Source organism: Ovis aries, chromosome 10 (genome assembly GCF_016772045.2).
Source record: "Ovis aries strain OAR_USU_Benz2616 breed Rambouillet chromosome 10, ARS-UI_Ramb_v3.0, whole genome shotgun sequence".
Taxonomy (NCBI): Eukaryota; Metazoa; Chordata; class Mammalia; order Artiodactyla; family Bovidae; genus Ovis; species Ovis aries.
In genome coordinates, this window is record NC_056063.1 from 74,798,108 (window position 1) to 74,820,375 (window position 22,268).

Here is a 22,268-nt window from a genome sequence, read left to right on the forward strand (position 1 = left end):
AAGTACAGACACCTGGCTGACTGGTAGACACCCGCTCCTTTAAGGAAAAAAGCAAACGACTCGGAAGACGGAACAGTTTTACCAACCAGCAGTAGTCACCCATCTCTTCAGAGGACCATTTTTTAAAGTTGCATAGGGAGCTGACTTGGACATTTCCGTAGCTTGAATGTGGGCACGTCTTCCTGGAGCCTCATCGGTGCACACACACACCCCCCCACACACACATGGCAGGTACACTGCCCCCTCTTAAAGAGTCACGTTCCAAGGAGAGTGTGCAAAAATCCTGTTATAAAATTTATTCGTGAAAGCATTCAGACATGTTGAGGTTTCAAAAGATGATATGCAGGTTTCACTACAAGATGCAACAGAAAACCCTCCTGGGAGGATAGGCCGGCTGGTGCGGCAGGACACAGGCCGGGCGCGACTCCAGCCAAAGTGAGACAAGGACGCTTCATCGGGGAGAAACTTGAAATAACTTAAAGCTTCATGAGGCGCGATATGTTTCCATTTAAAACACTTAAGAAATAGTACCATCAATGAAAACAGGAAAATCAACTTCTAAGTGTACCGAAGGGGCCTTAGGGCACGCAGGAGGAAAAAAAAAAAATCTGCATTTGCTGAGGTACAAACAGAGGGAGTGTTCCCGAAGAGGGGCATTTAATTATTATTAATGGCAAATCCTGCAGATACAAAATAAAACCCAAATCACTGGTCACATAATTCAAAATTTACATGTAATAAAGGCAAGGCAATAGACTCAAGTTATGGCCTGTCAAATATTTACTCCACTGACGGTATCTACAGAAGCACTTGGCCGATGTGTACACAGTGATTCCTATGCACGCCGAGAGGGTTTCCGTAAAAATGACACTATTTACAAGTCTGTACACTGATCCACCAGAGCGATTTCTCCGTCTCCTGGGGCGGGGGGGTGAGGGGGGGCGGGGGGTGCTTATCAACGTAAAGCAGGATACCTGAGGTTTCGTTTCTTCAGTCGCCTTATCATAATCCCAGATATACATTTCAGGGTTTATTTTTGTTTTCAAAGACACTTTCCTTGATATGTGCACTATGGTTAAAATTAAAAACGAGAATAATAAAATAATCGCTTGGAGGAGCTGGCCTTCCCCCACCCCATCTGGGAGTCCATCAGGCCCCAGGCCAGCAGAGACGGGCTGTGGGGCCCTGGACAGGTGACCCTGTGGCGGGAATGGGCCCCTGATGGTGCGCCTCTTCAGCGGAGTCAGCAAAGGCTCTCGTTGAGTTTTGAAAAGGAAGAGGGTGAAGAAGGAAAAAAATAAAAGGAAAAACAAAACCCCAAATGCCAAAAGGATTTCAATGGGATGAAGTTCCTCCACCACTTAGAGAATATCTGGGAAGAAACAAAACAAGAAACAGAAGTAAGTCAACATCATTTTCTCTACATTAAAAAAAAATTAATTTGCAAAACTTCAAGCAATGATCAAAGTCCTAGTTTTCATAGACAACCCCAAGTTGTAACAAATTAATTAATGGTACAAGCTATCAGTGAGCTAATTATAGTAGGACATGAAGAATTCATGAAAACTACGAAAATCACAATTCCAACACTAAAAGCTTCATAGATAATTTAGTTCAGTGTCCCAGGAGAGAGGAAAAGAAAGATACAAATAAACAGGTAAATGATATACCTTTACTTACAATCAATTTTTAAAAATTGAAATATTGATAATACCCAATGACACAGTAAGATCCCAAGGGCGCACGTGCATTCCAATTTGATCAGTCTAAGAAACCCTTTTTGGCCACAAAAATATTGATGGCTTGTTCAAGTAATCTGCTTCCTAAAACTATCTCTTAGATTTTCAGTAATTAAAATTAGGAAACAATTTTAATGTCCAACCATAGAGAGATGGTGAAGTAAAAGTGAGCTGAAACAGATTACAAATCATAGTAATACTTAAGCAACATGAAAACTACAGATTAAGAAATATACACAAAATTATACATGTCTGGTTTTACACGATTTATTCTACATAAAGACCAAATATGATGATCCAAAAATTTGGGTAGGTTCACGGCTCGTATGCAACAATGGAAAGTGATGCAACACCCCAAAAATCGTGGTGGTGGCTAGACTCAATGGTGGGACAGCTCCTCTCCCCCAGGAATTCTGCACATGGTCTCACTGTGGGACATAAAGATGGGGGGCAAGGTCCCTTTGATGACCAAGATTCCCTTAGCTGCCTCAAAACTGAGGCTGACCCAACCACAGGAGATGGCCGAGATGGGACTTGCTGCAAACATTCCAAATTATAGGTCCTCTTTTAAGAGCATTTAGGACGTATGACACTCACCCAGGGAACAAATGATTAGAAAATCACTGCAGATGCTGACTGCAGCCATGAAATTAAGACGCTTACTCCTTGAAAGGAAAGTTAGGACCAATCTAGACAGCATATTAAAAAGCAGAGACATTACTTTGCCAACAAAGGTCCGTCTAGTCAAGGCTATGGTTTTCCAGTACTCATGTATAGATATGAGAGTTGGACTGTGAAGAAAGCTGAGTGCCAAAGAATTGATGCTTTTGAACTGTGGTGCTGGAGAAGACTCTTGAGAGTCCCTTGGACTACAAGGAGATCCAATCAGTCCATCCTAAAGAAAATCAGTCCTGAATGTTCACTGAAGGACTGATGTTGACGCTGAAACTCCAATACTTTGGCCACCTGATGTGAAGAGCTGACTCATCTGAAAAGACCCTGAAGCTGGGAAAGACTGAAAGCAGGAGGAGAAGGGGATGACAGAAGACGAGATGATTCGATGGCATCACCGATGGACGTGAGTTTGAGTAAACTCTGGGAGCTGGTGATGGACAGGGAGGCCTGGCGTGCTGCAGTCCATGGGGTCGCAAAGAGTCGGACACGACTGAGCGACTGAAGTCATGGGAGGATTGACGCTACACACAAGGATCCACACACTAACTCAAAGTAAAACATACAGAAGCCTTTCAGAATGCTTCAGACAAAAGCCGGCCCTTCCTGTTTCCTCAGTGACCCAACTAGAATGAAACAAAGGGAGTGCAACTGGCTCTGGGGCATCAGCCACGACCAGGCCGCTGTGGACGGCCAGGCCTCTGGATGGGGGACAACAGAGAGAGAGCTCGGAGAACCAGACAGGGACCGCCAGGAGCAAGGGCATCCAAGCGCTGGGGAAGAACCCCACATCAGAGGAGGAAAGAAGGGGACTTCCCTGCTGGTCCAGTGGTTAAGACTCCATGCTTCCAACACAGGGGGGCCGAGGCTCCATCCCTGGATAGGGAACCAGATCCCACACGCTGCAACCAGAAGTTCACAGACCACAGCTAAAGATCCTGCGGCCAGAACAAAGACCCAGCATAGCCAAATAAATAAGGAAATATTAGGAGGAGGACAAGAGAACTGAGGAGGATGGGGAATAAAATGCCAACCGTAATGCAGATGGCAGGCACTTAAACCCGTGTTATCCTGTGTTGCGCATGGTTCACATTCGACGCTGACGCCGGCATCGAGATGCAGGGAGCTCCCAGTGACACGTGCCGTAAAGGGTGAAGCACACACCTGCTACTGAGACTCGGCCCGACAACCAGGGGAAAGGCCCCTATGCTGACTGCATGATGAAACAAGATTCAGATGCAGAGCGTTAAGAACTATACTATTAAAACCAATTTCACTTTCTTAAAGGTTATTTTTTTAAAATAATGTGGCTACTAAAAAATTTAAAGCCACACACGTGCCTCACACCATCTTCCTATTGAACAGAACTAGGACAGATCACCTGTGGCAGCAACTACAGGAAGGGAATAGACACAGGGATCAACTAAAGCCACAGAGGCCACCCCCTCTGGGCCTGGAGCTGCGGGGAAACTGAGTCACGCACAGGCGACGCTGGCGCCAACCTCAGGCGGTCCAGGACAATGTGGAAAACCTCCGTTCTCAGAGGGGCACCACAGACGCAGGAAACGAAAGACAACACCGGTTTCTGGTTTGGTTCTGTTTGTTGGACTCGAAGAATCTTTCAAATGAGAAATAAGAGCCGGTATGAACTGGGACCAGAGAAATCAGAAAGATGGACCATTATTAATTAAATAGGGCAAAGTCTACGTGACATTACCACAGGGTAAAATGTCCAATAATTTTACCAAAGCTATGTTAGAAGTGTAATTGCACACACACACACACACACTGAATGGAGACACAAACTTGGGGAAAAACAACGGTGTCTGGGTAAGCATATGGGAGACTTTTTAATTCTATTTTCCTCTATTTCTGTAATCTGCTAGTATCATAAGGGGGGGTGGGGAGAGTTACCCAAACACCATACTGGATTCCCTCAACTACCTCAAAATTGATGGTGGCCAAGTAAACAGTCTTCCCTCCAGCCTGAACATGAGAGCAGGTTAGGAAGTTAAAATGTTTTCACGAGGGAGCGAGTTCTGGAGAACCAACCTGAAGGGTCAGCACTGAGGTTTTCTCTGATGCCCACTTTGGGGGAACTCGGGCAGACCCTTCATGACCACTTCCATGTGGCAGCAGTAACCCTCCACGCCCCAAACATCACGTGCCACCCAGCTGACATCTCAGGACAGATCTGAGATGCTCCTGATTCCCATGGAGGCCCAGCCAACCTCTAGGAAGAGCTCGGCAGCCCGGACACTTCACCTGGAAGGTGAACCTCAGAGCAATGACCTGCCCGGTGTTTTGCAGGGAAAAGAAAAGGGTTTGGGTGTGGAGGAGAGCTCAGCTCACAGAGCTGCAGGACTGTCCGCCTCCACTCTCTGCAGCAGCCCCAGGGGACTGCGTTTCTGTGACCTCTTCCTCAGAAGAGGCTCCCCAACAAACAAGATTAGGGGAGCGGGCGGGAGCCAGATGGGCAGTCCCACCTCCTCCTCACTCAGGAAGGCATGCCACCAGGGCCGCTGGCAAGGCCAGGATGCTCTCCACTCCACCCCACAGAAGGCTGCCACAGAGGGGGATCCCTGCTAACACCACAGGGCTTCTGGGCACGAGACAGAACCGAGAACTCGTACAGCCACCCGCCCAGAAAGAACACAGCTGTGTCCACTCTTGCTGAGCCCCAACCTCTGGGGTTTCTGGACTCCTGACTTTAAAGCACAAACCCAAACAAGGAGTTACAGACACCGGGCTCAGGACCACACCCCTCCAGCTGGGCACGAGGCTGCATCTGGAAAGCTCAGAGCACCCGCCCCTGACATCATCCAGTGTTTATGAGACAAGTGCTACAACCACAGAGGTCTCTGGGCCCTGCCAGGAGAGCCCTGATTCACACAGTTCACCCGTAACTGATTTCTCGAGGGCAGAACCCCCTCCCTTCCCCAGTTCTGCAGCCAGCCCCGGCCCAAGGGCACTGGGCACAGACGCCTCTCACCTCTGCAGCCGCTGCACCAGCTGGGCCACCATGGTGTCCGAGATGCCGGGGCAGGCCTCCTCCGCCAGGTAGATGGCCCCGCGCAGTTCCTCGATGGAGCCCAGGTTTCCGCCGCACGCCTGGCTCTTCTCCTTCAGCTGCGAACACAAGACGCGGGGCCAGCGTGACTCCCCCGAGGATGAGAAACCACGGGCATCTGTGATATGATGTGTGGCCCATGCCTGCTCCGGCCATGGGGCCCCGGCAGCCTCAGCCCGGACCCCTCCCTTCTGGAGGCTGAGAGCTCCGGGCAGGCCCCAGTCTCTGCCCTCCCCAGGGGAGGGGGGCTTCTGTGCACCTCTTCATCCACTCCCTCTGCTTCCTTCTTCCATTTCAACCACCAGCAAAGCCGTCCCATGCCTACTCGGCTCTGGTCTGCAGCCGCAGCTGCAGCACAGGCTGGAAACTCGGAGCTCCCGGGGTTACCAGGCAGATGGCTAAGGCCTTGGGGTGCTGCCAGAACACTCGACTTCATGGAACCAGTGAAAAGTGAGTGGAAGCCGCTCAGTCATATCTGACTCTTCGCGACCCCATGGAAAACAGAGTCCATGGGATTCTCCGGGCCAGAATACTGGAGTGGGCAGCCTTTCCCTTCTCCAGGGGACCCTCCCGACCCAGAGATCACACCCAGATCTCCCGCACTGCAGGCAGATTCTTTACCAGCTGAGCCACCAGGAAGCCCATGGAACTGGGTGGCAGCCCTAAATCCTGGGGAGCCGGTGTCCCCTCAGCACCTCTGCCAGCCAGGAACTCCCCAAGGGGGATTCAAGGCCAAGCAGAGCCCAGGGATGAGCCTGTGGGTCCCTCCCACCCAGGATACCCCAGCCAGGACCGAGGAGCCCCGGCTAGAGTCTCCCTGGAGAGCTCTGATCCCGACCTGAACAGAAGGGGCTGTGTGGCTCACTCGGAATTACCTTAAAGGCGGCGTGAGCCAGGAGAACCCACAGGGTAGTGTCAGAGGAGACTATTTCCAACTCATCTCCTTGTCGGTACGAACCCGATGAAGAACAACATTCACCCTAAGACCCACTCTCGAAACACCTCTGAATGCTGTATGCACGCACCCATCTACAGGGAGCGGGGTCCCCCGAGAGGGCACCGGGATGCAGTGGCTGCAATCAGGGGCCCTGCGGGGTGAGGCCCCTATTGTGGGGGCTCCCCAGGAAACCTAAGAACCCCAGGCAATCTGATATCCCCTTAAAGTAAACATCTACTTTTCACATTGCCATCATTAGAAGGACTGATGTTGAAGCTGAAACTCCAATACTTTGGCTACCTGATGCAAAGAGCTGACTCACTGGAAAAGACCCTGATGCTAGGAAAGATTGAGGGCAGGAGGAGAAGGGGATGACAGAGGATGAGATGGTTGGATGGCATCACTGACTCAATGGACATGGGTTTGGGTGGACTCTGGGAGTTGGTGATGAACAGAGAGGCCTAGCGTGCTGTGGTTCATGGGGTCATAAAGAGTCAGACACGACTGAGCAACTGAACTGAACTGAACTGAACCCAAGTCTGGCAGAAGCAGAGGCGCCAGGTTGCACCCAACCAGGTTCTATAGAAAGCAGCACAACTGAAGTTCAAGCGGTCCTGGTCCATGTGTGGACTGGGGCCAGGCTGCTAAGTCCCTGTGAACGCTGCTGGCAGCCCCATGGCGACAGCTCCCAGGACAACGGGCTGGACAGAAGACGGCCCTGGGAAAGCAGGAGGCCCTCCTGGAAGGCAACCTGGCCCAGCCGGCCTCCAGGAGCACAGCCCACTGCGCCGGCAGCTCCGACCTCCCCAATTCCACAGGCAGCCCTGCCAGAGACATGAACGCCTGCGCCCCCTTCTTCCCCTCTCACCTGGCCCCCAACTGTCCACTGGGCATCTTACCTCTGCAAAGAGCGGAGAAATAATTGTAGATAAACACTGAGAGAAAGGCCTCTTTGGGATGTCTTTCATCTTGGGAGGAAAGAAAACGTAATGAGAAATGTTCTAACATCCATACTTGTCGGGGTTCACTGGACTCTGAGACACGGCCGCAGCGGCAGCTGCCTAGGGCTGCCTCACTGTGTTTTGCTTGACTACGGGGGCCACAGATATCATCCCTCGTGGAAAGGCATGGCGCACCGGGGAGCGGCGTCCTGTGTGGACGCGGGCAGGGCCAAAACTGCACCACTGGGCACACGTGGAGAGGGCCTAAAGACAGCGCTCACGCCAGGGCTGGCTGCCACAAGGGGCTGCCACAGGACAGCGCTGCCTTTTTCCTCTTCTGCAGCCTCCACCTGAACACGTAATGATGCCTGCTTCTCAGAGCGGGACTCTAGGGTCGCCAGGGGACAGCCACTGGTCCGCTCTGCCGAGGAGAAACTATGCCTCTGTGCTTCAAAACGATCCCTCAAAATATACAGTTTTTCATAAATGCCAACAGGCACAAAACCAAGTCATCGAAAATTACATTTGTCAGTCGCTCGGTCGTGTCCGACTCTTTGCGACAGTGGCCTGTGGACGACAGTAGCCCGCAGGCTCCTCTCTGTCCACGGGACTCTCCAGGCAAGAATACTGGAGTGGGTTGCCGTGCCCTCCTCCAGGGGATCTTCCCGACCCAGGGAATGAACCTGGGTCTCCCACGTGGCAGGCGGATTCTTTAACACCTAAGCCACCAGGGAAGTACCAAAAGCGATGTGTTTAAGATTCCTTAAAACTCAATCCTCAAATCGCGGTGCCTTGATGAGGAACGCCATTGTGCGCCAGAGGCAGAGTGTCGTCAAAAGCTCATAAGCTTGGGCATTTCCCAGCCACCCTTCCCCACCCCCTACAACCCAGTGTCAGAAACGCTGAGCTCACGGTGCGGCCACAGAGAGCAGCAGGAGCACTGCGAACCAGGCCAGCACCCAGACTCGCGGCCCAGCCTCGCCGGGTAGTCAGACAGAACAGAATCCCTTAATCTGCGGCTTCCTGACAGCAAAATTCCAACACAGGCGGCCCACAAGAACAGCAGGCTTCATGCCAAAGCGGCTCCGAAACGCCGCCAGTCCTGATGGCGAGGGCTAGTCTCTCCGCACGCACAGACTCACCTTGTTTCTTTCCAGATCTGATGGCTGGAGAGCTCCGTTCTCCAGACTCTTTGGATCCTTCTCCCGAATCGTGAAGATCCAGTCCCCCGAGTCGCTGCCTCCAGAAGCCTGGCCGTCTGTGTCCGTCTCCCTTAACACAGAAACCCAGGTACACCTGTGAGTGGGCGCCAGCTCCGTGGAGGGGGTGGGGTGTGGGGACAGGGCCCCCCCGTGCTCCATGTCTGATCCAGTCCCTCCAGGGCTGAGGAAGCCCACCCTGCCCTCACCCTCCCAGAGGCGGGAGACCCTGTGGGGATGTGGCTCCTATCACTTCCCATACAGCAGCTGCACCACCAGCTCCATCCACCCCAACAGGAACACACAGCCCTGCCCACTCAGCTCCCTCCCGGCCCTCAGTCACAAGCTTGGACACGTCACCTCCACTCCTGCCTCCATCTCCTACCCTCCGCTCACCCCCAAAACCCACTCTGTACCTTCATGCACCGTGACCAAGGCCCCCCTCTGTCCTCATGCCGTTGGGGGCTCAGCAGTGGATGCTCCCACTCAGGCCTTCCCAAGAGGCCCCCAGCTCCCAGACCTCCTCCCACCCGAGCAGTCCCGTAAGCTCTTCCCTCGTGAGGCTGTTCCGCAGGGCTTGGTCCCGGCCCTTCCCCGCAGGCGTGTCCTCAGGGCTCCAATGACCATCCATAGAGTGGCGCTTTAAGCCTGCATGGTCTGCCTATACCTCTCGCCTCAAGGCCAAATCTCACCAATGCTCCAGACGGGACACATCCTCCTGGAGACCCACATGTGCCCTCATCAAAGCCAGCTCCCTGACCCCTGGCCTCCCCAGACCAGCCTGGTCTCCAGGGCCATCCCCTCACTGGACTCCTGACACTGCTCAAGCTGGACCCCCCCATTACCCACACCCAACTGTAAACGTCCAGAACCACCCCCCCTGCCCCGCCCGTCTCTTCATCCTTGTCCCGACCACCAGTGTCGCTCAACGCCGTGACCTCAACCATGTCCTAGTCTGTGGGTCTCACCCCGACCTTGCAGTGGAATCACCTGGGGACCCTGAAACACACTCTGGGTCTCCCCCAGTGGCCCTGCATGTGGGCCTGGGCTGGGGGTCAGCTTGCGCTTCTGGCTGCGGTGTGAAGGGGCGCAGGCAAGCAGCCACCACCCCTGGGAGCACCTCCACAGCCCTGTTCCTCCCCTCCCGGCTCCAGTCTCCACTCAAGTCAGTGCAGCCGGTCCATCCAGCTCTCCCCACCTCTAAGCACCCCAAGGGTTCCCAGACCCAGTTCACCTCTTCAGCTAACAGATCTCCTAGATGTTCAACCTGACACCAAGTTACAGGAAATGCCTGGGGCGGAGCTTTTACAACACCAGGTACATACCGGCACACAGCAGAGAATCACCAATACCCTCACTTGTCTCTTCTTAAAAATGTGTGTTTGTTTAAGAAGCCTGGCATGCTGCAGGCCAGGGGGTCGCAAAGAGTCGGACATGACTGAGCGACTGAACTGAAAGATGTGTGTTTAAAGTCATTTCACCTGACCAGTATTTCGAAAAAAAGAAACAAGGTCCAGCTCTTTACAGATTTGGGACATGAATCTGAGCAAACGCCCAGAGATGGTGAAGGACGGGGAAGCCTGGAGTGCTGCATGCAGTTCATGGGACTCCAAAGAGTCAGACGCACGTGAACAACTATTACAGATTTACTCAGAGAAACTCCACTGGCAACAAAGAGAGACTCAAGGACTCCCAAACACAGACCCATACCAACACCAGAAGCACCGTCAGCCTGGATGTTCTTCCTTAAAGAAAAAAGAAACCCCAAACCCAGCCCAATCAGGAGACAAGAGCAAACAGGCCCACGTCACGCACAGCTTGGGGTTCAGACACAGCCTGGGGCTGGGGGAAGCCTCCCCTCTCCCCCAGGTCACAGACACCCCGAGGGACTCAGGCCGAGCAACTCACGTGTCGGAGTCTTCCGAGCTGGAGTCTTCATGGCTCTGCTCGGCCTTCCACCTCTTGTACCTGTCGATGAGCTCGGTCAAGTAGGAGGTTTTCTTTGCATTGCGGATTATGAACTTGTGCTTCAGTAACTCCTTAGCGGTGGGTCTCTGGAAATGCATCAACCGACACACCGAAGAGGAAAACATGAGATCAGGTTCTCGGCATTCCACTTGACTCCACCCCAAAGGACAGGCTTCTGCCTCAAAGTGTCCAGCAACCAATTCTAATACATACAGACGGAGTCCTATTTCAAAGTTTTCCCCTTTAAGATTGATTCAAAGACTGTCATGCAGCATCGGTGGGGGGGGTCCCACTCACAGTGTGGACAGGTACCTAGTATCCACTGGAGTCCTTAACACTCTGGAGCTAAGCGTCCAATGAAAGCAGACGCCCTTTCCCCCAGGAAAATGCATTCACACAGAAATGTTACAGAGAATTTCACAAAAGTCACTGAACCATCATTGCTAATACCGGCAAGAGAGAAAACGTGTTCTGTATATCACCTCGTTAACTTCCTTTTTGTTTGCCTCCATCCCTCAAAAACAAGAAGATAAATGTTCATTTGGATTCATCTGGAAGAAAGGAGCCAGGAGATAGCTTTTCCGTGGACACTGAAAGGGCAAGTTCTTAGTCATCAGCCTTCCCGAGTTAGAGACGCTGGTTTCCCGGGTCTGCCTCTTTCCTTGTGATGGGGGTGAGGACTTCCTCCAGGGCCCGGGCTCAGCACAGCCCCAGCCACTGAGTGTGCATGGAACTCTGCTGCTCGCTTTGAGAATGGCCAAACCACCTGTAGGGCACATGCCTCCCGAGAAACCATGCAGCCCCAACAGGAGCGGGCAGCAGGAACACACAAACCACACGAGTCAGAGCGCATTCCCACTTGCACTGAACCACTGCAGCTCCTGCATGGAGCTCCTGCCAGGCACGCTCCTCCGACTCAAGCCTGTGCGAAAGCCTGGGTCACTTCTGGTATTTCTCAGTCCCCGTCCACACGAGTGTGAAACTCCAGGCACCTCAGAAGAGCCCAGACCCTCAGCCTCTCATCTTCCCCTCGGTACATTTGGGGCAGAGATGTGTGCACTGGGCCAGCAAGCAATACCAGACCTATTATCTGTAATGGGAAGGTGTGCGAGCATCTTCTTAGGGCTGGAAATAAACTCCTGGTGACAACGTTCAGAGCTGAAGGACATGAAGCACGTGACCCTCATGGCACCTGATGAGTGGCGTATTCTGCATCCCCAAGGGGGTCTTAGAAGATGCTGGCATTCCTCACTGAATTCCGCTACCAAAACCTGGTATGGTATTAGAAACCCATAGTGCTCTTATTAAAACCAACCACTGGACTGCAAGGAGATCAAACCACTCAATCCCAAAGGAAATCAACTCTAAATATTCACTGGAAGGACTAATGCTGAAGCTCCAATACTTTGGCCACTGGATATGAAGAGCTGACTCAATGGAAAAAGACACTGATGCTAGGAAAGATGGAGGGCAGGAGGAGAAGGGGGAGACAGAGGATGAGATGCGTGGATGGCATCACCGACTTGATGGACGTGAGTGTGAACAAATTCTGGGAGATGGTGAAGGACAGGGAAGCACAGTGTGCTGCAGTCCTTGGGGGTCACAAACAATTGGACACGACTGAGTAGCTGAACAACAAAAGCATATTTTTAGATAAGAGTTCTTTGTAGGGAATGGGGGGGTGGGGGTGGGGATATGAGTTTAGAAGTTTCAGCCTGACCTGTGGCTAACCCTGCTGGAAAATTCAGAAACCCAACAAGGACATACGGTGTGACATGCAACACCAAAATACACAGACAACTTTGCAAGAAATATCCTAATTCAGAGAGAAAATGAGGCTGAAGCCATGCAGTCATCTCTGCCACATGGCTCTGCCAGATTCAACTCAAAAGCAGAGACAGTCAGAAGGAAGAGGGGAAAGCAAGGCGGGACTACGTTTACATCTCATTCCTCTTTCCCTTCCTAACACATGCCAAGAAGAAACCGAAAACGTTTACTTTAAAGACTTACTTAGCCACTGTTTCTCAGGCCGGACTTTGCAGATACGCCAACAGCTAAAAATAGCCCAACCTTCCACTATAAATATTAAAAATGTATGATCCCACATAGAATATTAAGGAGAACAGTCTTCAAAGCTCAATGCGGTAGGAGATACCAGAAAATCTGAAAGACGGTAAGTAGACTTTGAAGCCTTAAAAAGATAAAATAACAATAAGCATTTCCACTTCAGAAAAAAATCAATCATACCCATTTAGAAAAAGAAATGAGATCATGAAGACAGCTGAAAGCAGAGAAGGAAAACAGACCACTAAGACGCATCCAGACCCATCAGGCCCCCATGGGGGGAGATGCCCGTTCCCAGGTCAAGACACTCACAAAGCTCGGCTCCTTGTTCAAACAGGCCTCCACGAACTCCTTGAGGGGTTTGCTGTAGTTCCCTTCCAGCGTCGGGGGGTTGTTCTTTGGGATAAGGAATAGGACCTTCATGGGATGCAGCTCGGAATGCGGCGGCTCCCCCTTGGCAAGCTCGATGGCCGTGATGCCCAGGGACCAGATGTCCGCCTGCAACAGCGAAACACAGCTAGTTAGTTACACATTCGGAGGGGAGGCGGTTCAAAGAAACGTACTTCCTAGAAGGTAAAAAACAAAACCAAAAACTAATGTGCTTCTGAGGTCTTGAATAAGATACTCATTCTTAACTGAAAAAAATTTGTTAAAGATAAAGCCTTTGGTGTAACTTCAAAAAAGGCAACACACAGGAGGACATGTAATAATATCATCTTCTGCCTCGACGTGGAAGCTGGCTCTGATGATTACACCTCTTCCCTTTGCTGCCAGAGGTGGGAGACGTTCCACGTTTGTTTAAGTCCCTGAGTCAACAGGACAGGCAACCTGAGGTCAGTGGAGACGGCATGTCTGGGGACCACAGCACGTTTGCAGCCACCACGTCCAGAGATGCTTAGAAGCCAGCCCTTAAGCCACAACAGGATGAAATGAGATCCCTGTTCCCAGGCGGCCAGGCCAGGAGCCTGGGCCCAACCCTTGGAACTTCTCTTTGGTCCTCCTATATCAACCAGCTGCCAGGTGTGTGGCTCTTGACCTCTTGGCGCCCTGAGTCCCCATCTACCCCTCCTGCCTCCGGCTTAGTTCAGAAATGTCTTCTGTCCCTAGGGCTCCATGAGGGGCTCCAGAGTGGTCTTCCTGACTGCAGGCTCCGCCTGCATATATCTAACATCCTGCTGACTAACTTGGAAACCCTGACTGGCACTTGAATAAATGGCAAGCAATCTGGCATTATGCAGTCAAAGTCACAAAAATACCCACACTTGTTAAAGCCAACTAATTTCACGTCTAGGAATCGATCCTAAATAAATTTTATATTTAGAAAATGGTAAGGGATGCCTAAAATATTCAAAAACAGCATTACTTATGCTAAAACCTTAGAAGAATGACTATATTGCTATGACACATTAACTTGACTGAAGTATCAAATATTCAACACTGATGCTGATAGAGAATCAACTGAGTTTGTCTATTACGGTATCTAGGATTTACAACATCAGATTTTAAAATGTGTCTGAATTTTAAAATAAGAATTATATGGGAGAGGGCAATCATTTTTCAAGCAACTAAAATTGAGGTATAAGAGGAGACCTGTTTTACCATCGTTTGGGAAATCAGCTGTTAAGGGAAACCAACAGTGGTTTTCAAAAATGAGACTAAGTAAAAAAAAAATCACAGCTGAACTGCAGATATTTACTTGTGAACAGATTTTCTTTCCGTATGTGGTTAGTCCTGGGGAGCATTCTCCTAAAAGTGACAACGAAGAATTATCCGTTATTGATGAGCAGTGGGGGTGAGGGGACCCAAGAGGGGCACCAACAGCAGCTCTCAAAATCCTCGCAGTAACACTTAGTTAAGCAAAAGTCACCTGGCTACACCTCTGCAGACGAAATACAACTTTTTTTTTATGTATTAAAAAAATTTATGTATAGAAAATATTCTATGAAGAACCACAGAGGGGGACTTCCAGTGGTTAATCCATGGGTCCCTTGCAGGGAGTATGGGTTCGATCCCTGGTCAGGGAACTAAGATACCACACAGTGTGCGGGGCAGCCAGAAAAAAAAAAAAAGGAAGACAGGAGAAAAAAAAAAAAATGGAGAATCCCAAATAACAGTTATAACTAGTTAAAACACAGCCCAAAATGGATTTAATAGAAACTATTCAATAAGATGCAATATTCAGAAACACATTAAGTCGCACGAGAGGTATTGAAACCGTCTGAGACCGACTCCGTAGCAATACATGGCCCCACCATTACCTCACGCTTGGACAAAGCTGGATTCTTTCTCCGCTCACATCCTTCCCCTGTGTGCAAAGTGCATCCCTCCCAGCCAGGAGGTGGGAACTCCTGGCCCTGAGGATTGAGCCGGGGAGGCCATGGGCTGCCATCGGGACGGGAGGGTTGGTCACGTACCCAGTGGACCAGCTGGCTGTACACATTCCAACAGATGGGCCGGTCCTACCGTGTCTCCACTCATCTTTATTTTTCCATCAACACATCACCTGTTTTCATCCTTCACCATGGTGACTGCAAACAGTTATTTCGGACGCGACTGGACACCAAAATAACTTAGCTTGTGCTTGGGTATTAGGCCTACAGATGTTTTCCCCTTCGCTCATTTTTTCCAGTATTTTCCAGATTAAAGACTAAGTGCTGCTTTTGAGACCAAAAAAGGGGAAAGTTGTTTACAAGGAGAACACCAGTGCTGGCCGCTCAGCTTCCACAGGGGTTGCTAGCAGGGAAGTCGATCAACATTCCAGCACAAATGTCTCTCCTCTCCTCCCAGCTTGTCTCTGAAGGGCTGAGAAGCCCGCATCTGTGCAGCCCGACACCCTCTCGGCCCCGTGAACCAGCTCACAATCAGAGCCCCTGAAGCCCAGCGCCGCACTGGCTCACTGAAGCGTCAATCACCTGGCATGGCGCTGGGCTCAGCTACAGCAAGGGCAGAAGGGAATGAGCACAGAAGGGGGCAAGGTCCCCGCCCCAGTCCAGCCCACCCACGGACATCCTTCCCCTTAGAGAAACAGGGAAAAGATGGAAGGGGCTTCAGCCCAAGCCCAGGCTCCATGGGTGCGCCCATGGGCATCTTAGACTAAGCTTCACTAAGTCACCTTAAAGAGAACAATAATGACGAAGAAAGTTCTTAAGGCCCCTGAACTAACATGGCTTAGAAATGCCGGGCTCAGATCAAGACTTGAGATCAGCTTTCTCAGTTGGGGCGAATGACAAAGGACCAAACGTACTGGTTCCAGAGGTGACTGTGCCAAGCCGGTTCTAGACACACAGACACACACACACACAACACTGAGGCCGATGCCCCTTTAAGCCCAGGGAGATGAAGACGCTGGGGAGGCAGGCACAGCACATCCTCACCCCACCCACGCCCCCTTTTGAGAACCATCAGGACGTGGGCCCTGAAGTGAAACTGCCAGGAGCACCCGGCTTCCCCAGGGACCCCGGGGGACACGCTCTTTACCTGTAACACAGAGACCAGCGGGGGGACTGTAAAGGATGCGGGGAGGAGACGGGCACCGGCAAGAAGCCGAGTGTGTGTCTCAGGCGAGCAGAGGTGCCCGTTCAAGAGCATAACTGCCCTGCCAGACGGGCCTCGGGCGGGAGGCGGCCCCTGGGCAGAGGCCCTTTGTCAGGCGCTGCCGAGGACAAACAAGCGCTGGCAGACCCAGCCGGCCCGGCAGCCCCTGACAAAGCTCCGCACTCACGCCCTGAGCCTTATCTGCGCTTCCCACACCTCCTGTGTCAACAAGCCTGGGAGGCGCATGTCACAAACTTCTTCACACTGAGTTCCAGCTAAGGGCTGTTGGGTCTGATCCAAGCGAACCAAAAAATCGGCTTTTTGCCATAAGCCAGGAAGGCTGTGGTCCGTGGGGTTGCAGAAAGAGCCGGACATGACTTAGTGACTCCACAACAACACAGTCTAACATAAGGTGGGTAAAGGTTTGCGAGAGGTCGGACATGTTTCCTCAAGCTGCCCAACCAAGCGTGCATTTCCTGTATGTCTGTGACAACATCTTCTAATCTGCCTAAAAAAGAATGCCGCAGCATCTGCTGACCACAGAATATCTTTCTGATCTAGACAGCTCCAGGGAAGAGACAGCCAAGCTTGCTGATGTCCTGGGATCTCCATGGCGCAGAGCGTTGCCCTTGGTAAACACGAGGAGAGGCCCCCCGCCCAGGCGGAAAGGTGGGGAGTGGGGAGTCTCAGGAAGGCTGGATAGTTCTTGAGGAAGTGTGAGGTGGGCGGTGAGGAATAAAAGATAATCCTGAGTCACAGGGGGCCGGAGTTGACCAGCTAACTTATCAGTAAGGAAGAAAAGAGAAACACCAAGGGTGTTATCAGAGAAGTTAAAAAACTTGGATTCTAGTCCCAGCCCTGCCTAAAAATCTAGACCTGTGAACCTGGATAAACGAAAGTGAAAAAAAGTCAAAGTGAACCTCACTCAGCCTTGTCCAACTCTTTTTGACCCCAGGGACTGTAGCCCACCAGGCTCCTCTGTCCATGGGATTCTCCAGGCAAGAATACTGGAGTGGGTTGCCATGCCCTCCGCCAGGGGATCTTCCCCACCCAGGAATCGAACCTGGGTCTCCTGCGTTGCCAGCAGATTCTTCACCATCTGAACCACCAAGGAAGCCAATGATAAATGGGCCTCAGCTTAAAATAGAATGAACTGAATACATAAATTCCTGTAGAGTCTTAAAAATGGTATGACTCCAGGAAAAGGGCCAACAGAGATTAGAGTAGCCTCAGGGGCAAACCCATGCCGCGGGGCAAGGCACTCGGGCAACAGACACTCCAAAGGCTGGGCAGCTCTGCTGAAAACCTACCCTCAATTACTGGCCAGTGGCTTCCAAGGCCATGAGCCTACGGAAGTCACGGCCCTCAACAGCAAGAGGGCCAGGGCCACCTGGGCCCCGACAGACAGGGGCACCAGCAACTTCAGCACCCACGTGATGGCTCACCATGTGGAGCTGAGGTCCCCAGGGAAAGCCACTCCACGCTGTGTGTGCTACGTTTCACAAGGTGGGGGGATCGGTCAGGGATTGAGAAGATTTCTACTTAAAGAGAAGTAGTAGTATCTGGCACATAGAAGTATCTGAGTTAACTATTTGTCTGCCTGGAAATCCTGGCTTAGAGAAGCCTCTGCTCTGTGCCCACGTGGAGACTTTGCTGCGTCCAGGCGGCTGAGACAGAGCAGCCTGGCATGCAGGTGTGAAATCAGATCCAGGAGGCGGGGATCCTAGTAGGCTGTTTAAGCCCATACTAAACAGTTCAACAAGCTGAAGGGCAACAGGGAAGAGAGAAGACAGGACAAAATGGGACAGTGCAGCTCATGACAGGCAAGAAAGACCGGAATAAGGAGACTCTGAGAACAATCCCAGTTTTGTGTGTGTGTGTGTGTGTAGGGGGGCGGGGGCGGGGGGGGAATCCCCCTAAATGTGACAACAGGAAGGGTCTGCAGTGGCCATGAAAGGTACGCTTCCTCCCAGGCTCCGGCCTTCCAGCTTTGTGACTGGTTTCCCCTGGGGATCCTTTCTGCACTGGTCCCTGAAATACTGCTCAGCCTCCTGTCCCAGGCCCTCTGCCCTCACCCACTCCTCGGGCTCCACCTGCACTCCCGGCCCTTCTCCACAGGCCTGCGCCCTACAGGCCTCTGCCCCTGCACGCCCCCTGCCCCGTCAGACACTGTCAGCAGTGGGGACTGGACACGTAAAAGGGGCTGAATGAGGCAGCAAGAGAATCCTGTTTCTAACCGAGGCGCCCGCTTCACCCCAACAGGATGCGCTGGGAGGCTGGAGCCCAGGAGGGACGCCCCCGCTCTCCGCAGACCCCACAAGCCCAGATGCCAGCCTCACCTTTGAGTCGTAGGCTGACTGCTTGATGACCTCGGGCGCCATCCAGAAAGGGGTGCCCACGAAGGTGTTTCTCTTTATCTGGGTGTCTGTCAGCTGGCCCGCCACTCCAAAGTCCGCCAGCTTCACCTCCCCGTGTTCAGAGAGCAGGACGTTGGCAGCTGCAAAATAAAACCGAAGACGCCCTGACATTGGCAGCTGGACACTTCCGTCCACTCCCCTGCAAACAGGTTTGTGTGCCCCCCCCAGAGTCATCAGATTTCGACAAAAGCAGACAGTGGGTAAGACCCCCTCAAAGCCCCACACCCATCCCAGGTGAGACCCCCTCAGAGCCCTCACCTGCTCAGGCACATCGAAGGCACCCTCCACGTGCCCACAGAACCACTTCCCTTGAGAAGAGAAGCACAGTTAAAATGCTACAACAGACCTTTCTTTCTATCTGCCTTAGGGATTTCAAAGGACCATAAACAGGATGCTTTCTTACCTTTAATATCTCTGTGAATTTTCTTCTCTGAATGCAAATAATCAAGTCCTTTCAGTATTTCTCTTAATATAGTAGCAATCTGGGTTTCATCTAAAGGGCCAGGTTCTAACTAACAAGAAAAAAAAAAAAAAAGATTAAGGTTACTTAAACGATTCGATGAACAAGTATGAGATGACAGGACAGAGTCAATGTTAAATGAACAAGAATAATCAAGACTGAAATCTTCATTTCAAAACAGATATTTGGCCCACACAGTTAAAACCTATGTAAAAGGAATCCCCCTCCTAGCCAAAAAAATAAAAATAAAAACAAAAAGAACCAGAGAAAACGACTTCGCTGAATGAATTAAAGTGAGGCCAATGATAAAGGCCAAGGTCACCTCACCAAGCCTGCAGCCCGAGCGAGGAGGGAGGTCAGGCCAGAAAGCCAAAGCCAGCACCTCACAAGGCTTGCCAGGGAGGGGACCAAGCAGTCCGGCTCTGTCCTAACACAGGCCACGGGTACCAAAACACGAGCTGTCACGAAAAGGCCTGGGAGCTGACAGATATCCAAGGCTACCCTTGCACCAGAATTTTTTATTAATAAATCTAAATTTTAAACCTTGAGGGGAAGAAAGCAGAAAGATCAATCCGTCACGATGGAATTTTTTTTGTTATGTGGTATGACATGTATTTCAAATCCTGAAAGAGATGATGCTGTGAAAGTGCTACACTCAATATGCCAGCAAATTTGGAAAACTCAGCAGTGGCCACAGGACTGGAAAAGGTCAGTTTTCATTCCAATCCCAAAGAAAGGCAATGCCAAAGAATGCTCAAACTACCACACAATTGCACTCATCTCACACGCTAGTAGAGTAATGCTCAAAATTCTCCAAGCCAGGCTTCAGCAATACGTGAACCGTGAACTTCCAGATGCTCAAGCTGGTTTTACAAAAGGCAGAGGAACCAGAGATCAAATTGCCAACATCTGCTGGATCATGAAAAAGCATGAGAGTTCCAGAAAACATCTATTTCTGCTTTATTGACTATGCCAAAGCCTTTGACTGTGTGGATCACAATCAACTGTGGAAAATTCTGAAAGAGAAGGGAATACCAGACCACCTGACCTGCCTCCTGAGAAACCTGTATGCAGGTCAGGAAGCAACAGTTAGAACTGGACATGGAACAACAGACTGGTTCCAAATAGGAAAAGGAGTACATCAAGGCTATATATTGTCACCCTGCTTATTTAACTTCTATGCAGAGTACATCATGAGAAACACTGGGCTGGATGAAGCACAAGCTGGAATCAAGATTACTGGGAGAAATATCAATAACCTCAGATATGCAGATGACACCACCCTTATGGCAGAAAGTGAAGAGGAACTAAAGAGCCTCTTGATGAAAGTGAAAGAGGAGAGTGGGAAAGTTGGGCTTACAGCTCAACATTAAAAAACTAAGATCATGGCATCTGGTCCCATCACTTCATGGGAAATAGATGGGGAAACAGTGGAAACAGTGTCAGACTTTATTTTGGGGGGCTCCAAAATCACTGCAGATGGTTACTGCAGCCATGAAATTAAAAGATGCTTACTCAGCTTGGAAGAAAAGTTATGACCAACCTAGACAGCATATTAAAAAGCAGCAAAGGTCCGTCTGGTCAAAGCTATGGTTTTTCCAATGGTCATGTATGGATGTGAGAGTTGGACTATAAAGAAAGCTGAGCACAGGAGAATTGATGCTTTTGAACTGTGGTGTTGGAGAAGACTCTTGAGAGTCCCTTGGACTACAAGAAGATCCAACCAGTCCATCCTAAAGGAGATCAGTCCTGGGTATTCATTGGAAGGACTGATGTTGAAGCTGAAACTCCAATATCCACCTGATGCGAAGAGCTGATTCATTTGAAAAGACCCTGATGTTGGGAAAGATTAAAGGCAGGAGAAGGGGACGACAGAAGATGAGATGGTTGGATGGTATCACCAACTCAATGGACAGGGAGGCCTGGTGTGCTGCGGTTCATGGGGTCGCAAAGTCGGACACGACTAAGCTACTGAATTGAACTGATGACATGTGAACACACACAGGGGGTTTCATGGTGGCTCAGTGGTAAAGAATCCACCTGCCAATGCAGGAGGCACAGGTTCGATCCCTGGGTGGGAAGGTCCCCTGGCGGAGGAAACGACAACCCACTCCACCATTCCTACCAAGAAAACCCCACGGACAGGAGCCTGGTGGCCTACAGGGTCCTGCCTGCCGTCACCACAGACCGGGACGGTTCGCTACACACCTCAATCTGCAGAACCGAATTCCCCGCCCCGAGTTATCTGACTTGGAGTCTTGTTCTCAAGGGAGACACTGACTGCTCCGAAGCACACAAGTCTGGAAGCTCCACCTTCACGTCTAGTTCTGAGTTCGTAGACTGTGCGAATTTTGATACTCGAGATACTCAAGATGAAGAAAAATGCACTTTTCTCATACCCGGGGGCAAAAGAGGAAGGAGGCGGAGGAGCTGGCAGCTGTGCCCTCCACCAGCACAGAGCGCAGAAGGCTCACCCCGACGGCCACACCGCTGTCCCCGTGCAGGGCTTCCATCTCCTCCGCCAGCACGGTCACCCGGGTGGACAGCCCGCAACTTCTGGCTGGACCCCCTCCCTCCCACAATCAAGTGTCCGGAAAGGAACGGCATGGCAGCCTGGAGTCATCAGCCACGGGAGGTAAGAGCTGAAACCTCTCCCCTGGGCCATTTGAGAGCTGGCTCTCTGACTGATGCGTGGATGGTTATGCCCTTTTAGGTCTGGCCCAGACCTCACCCACCAGTGATTCACAGTCAGGGTGGGGAGAGAAAGACTATTTACAGAGCAGGGAGGTCCTTCGAGGGTAGAAATTCACTGTAAAGGGCGTCCAGTTGTTCCCTGGAGCACAGAGCTCCTCAATTCGTGGGGACTCGCCTTCTCCACCACTAACAACACGTTTCCAAGCAGTCTCTTCAGTTAAGAGGACTGTGGAACTCTTCCAATAATCTCTATAAAACAAAGATTCGGGGGGCGGGGGGAAGGATGCAGACTGCTCCTCATCTCTAAGAAAGAAAGTGGAGTCGCTCAGTCGTGTCCGACTCTTTGCGACCCCATGGACTATAGCCTACCAGGTTCCTCTGTCCATGGGATTTCCCAGGCAAGAATACTGGAGTGGACTGCCATTTCCTTCTCCAGGAGATCTTCCCAACCCAGGGATTGAACCTGGGTCTCCCGCACTGTAGGCAGGCGCTTTACCGTCTGAGCCACCAAGGAAGTCGCTCCTTGTCTCTGGGTGACCGCTAAACCCTCTCCCAAGTCTGTCATCCCTCCCT

General features: G+C 51.2%; 1 protein-coding gene and 1 non-coding gene across 3 annotated transcripts in view; both read right to left on the reverse strand.

Moving 5' to 3' along the window:
• Positions 1-281: 281 nt before the first annotated feature.
• Positions 282-22,268, reverse strand: part of STK24 (serine/threonine kinase 24) — a 95,344-nt gene continuing 73,357 nt past the window's right edge. For both annotated transcript variants that reach the window (XM_012184878.4, XM_042255019.2), the window contains exons 4-11: positions 18,945-19,053; positions 18,464-18,621; positions 12,903-13,088; positions 10,467-10,612; positions 8,502-8,631; positions 7,318-7,386; positions 5,404-5,540; positions 282-1,372 (exon numbers count right to left, since the gene is read on the reverse strand). In XM_012184878.4, the coding sequence (XP_012040268.2) occupies positions 1,336-1,372; positions 5,404-5,540; positions 7,318-7,386; positions 8,502-8,631; positions 10,467-10,612; positions 12,903-13,088; positions 18,464-18,621; positions 18,945-19,053 (972 nt within the window). In that variant the 3' untranslated portion in view covers positions 282-1,335. The remainder of the gene's footprint in view (positions 1,373-5,403; positions 5,541-7,317; positions 7,387-8,501; positions 8,632-10,466; positions 10,613-12,902; positions 13,089-18,463; positions 18,622-18,944; positions 19,054-22,268) is intronic.
• TRNAC-ACA (transfer RNA cysteine (anticodon ACA)) lies at positions 22,138-22,209 on the reverse strand. Its single transcript has one exon. It is a non-coding gene; the product is annotated as a tRNA-Cys (tRNA).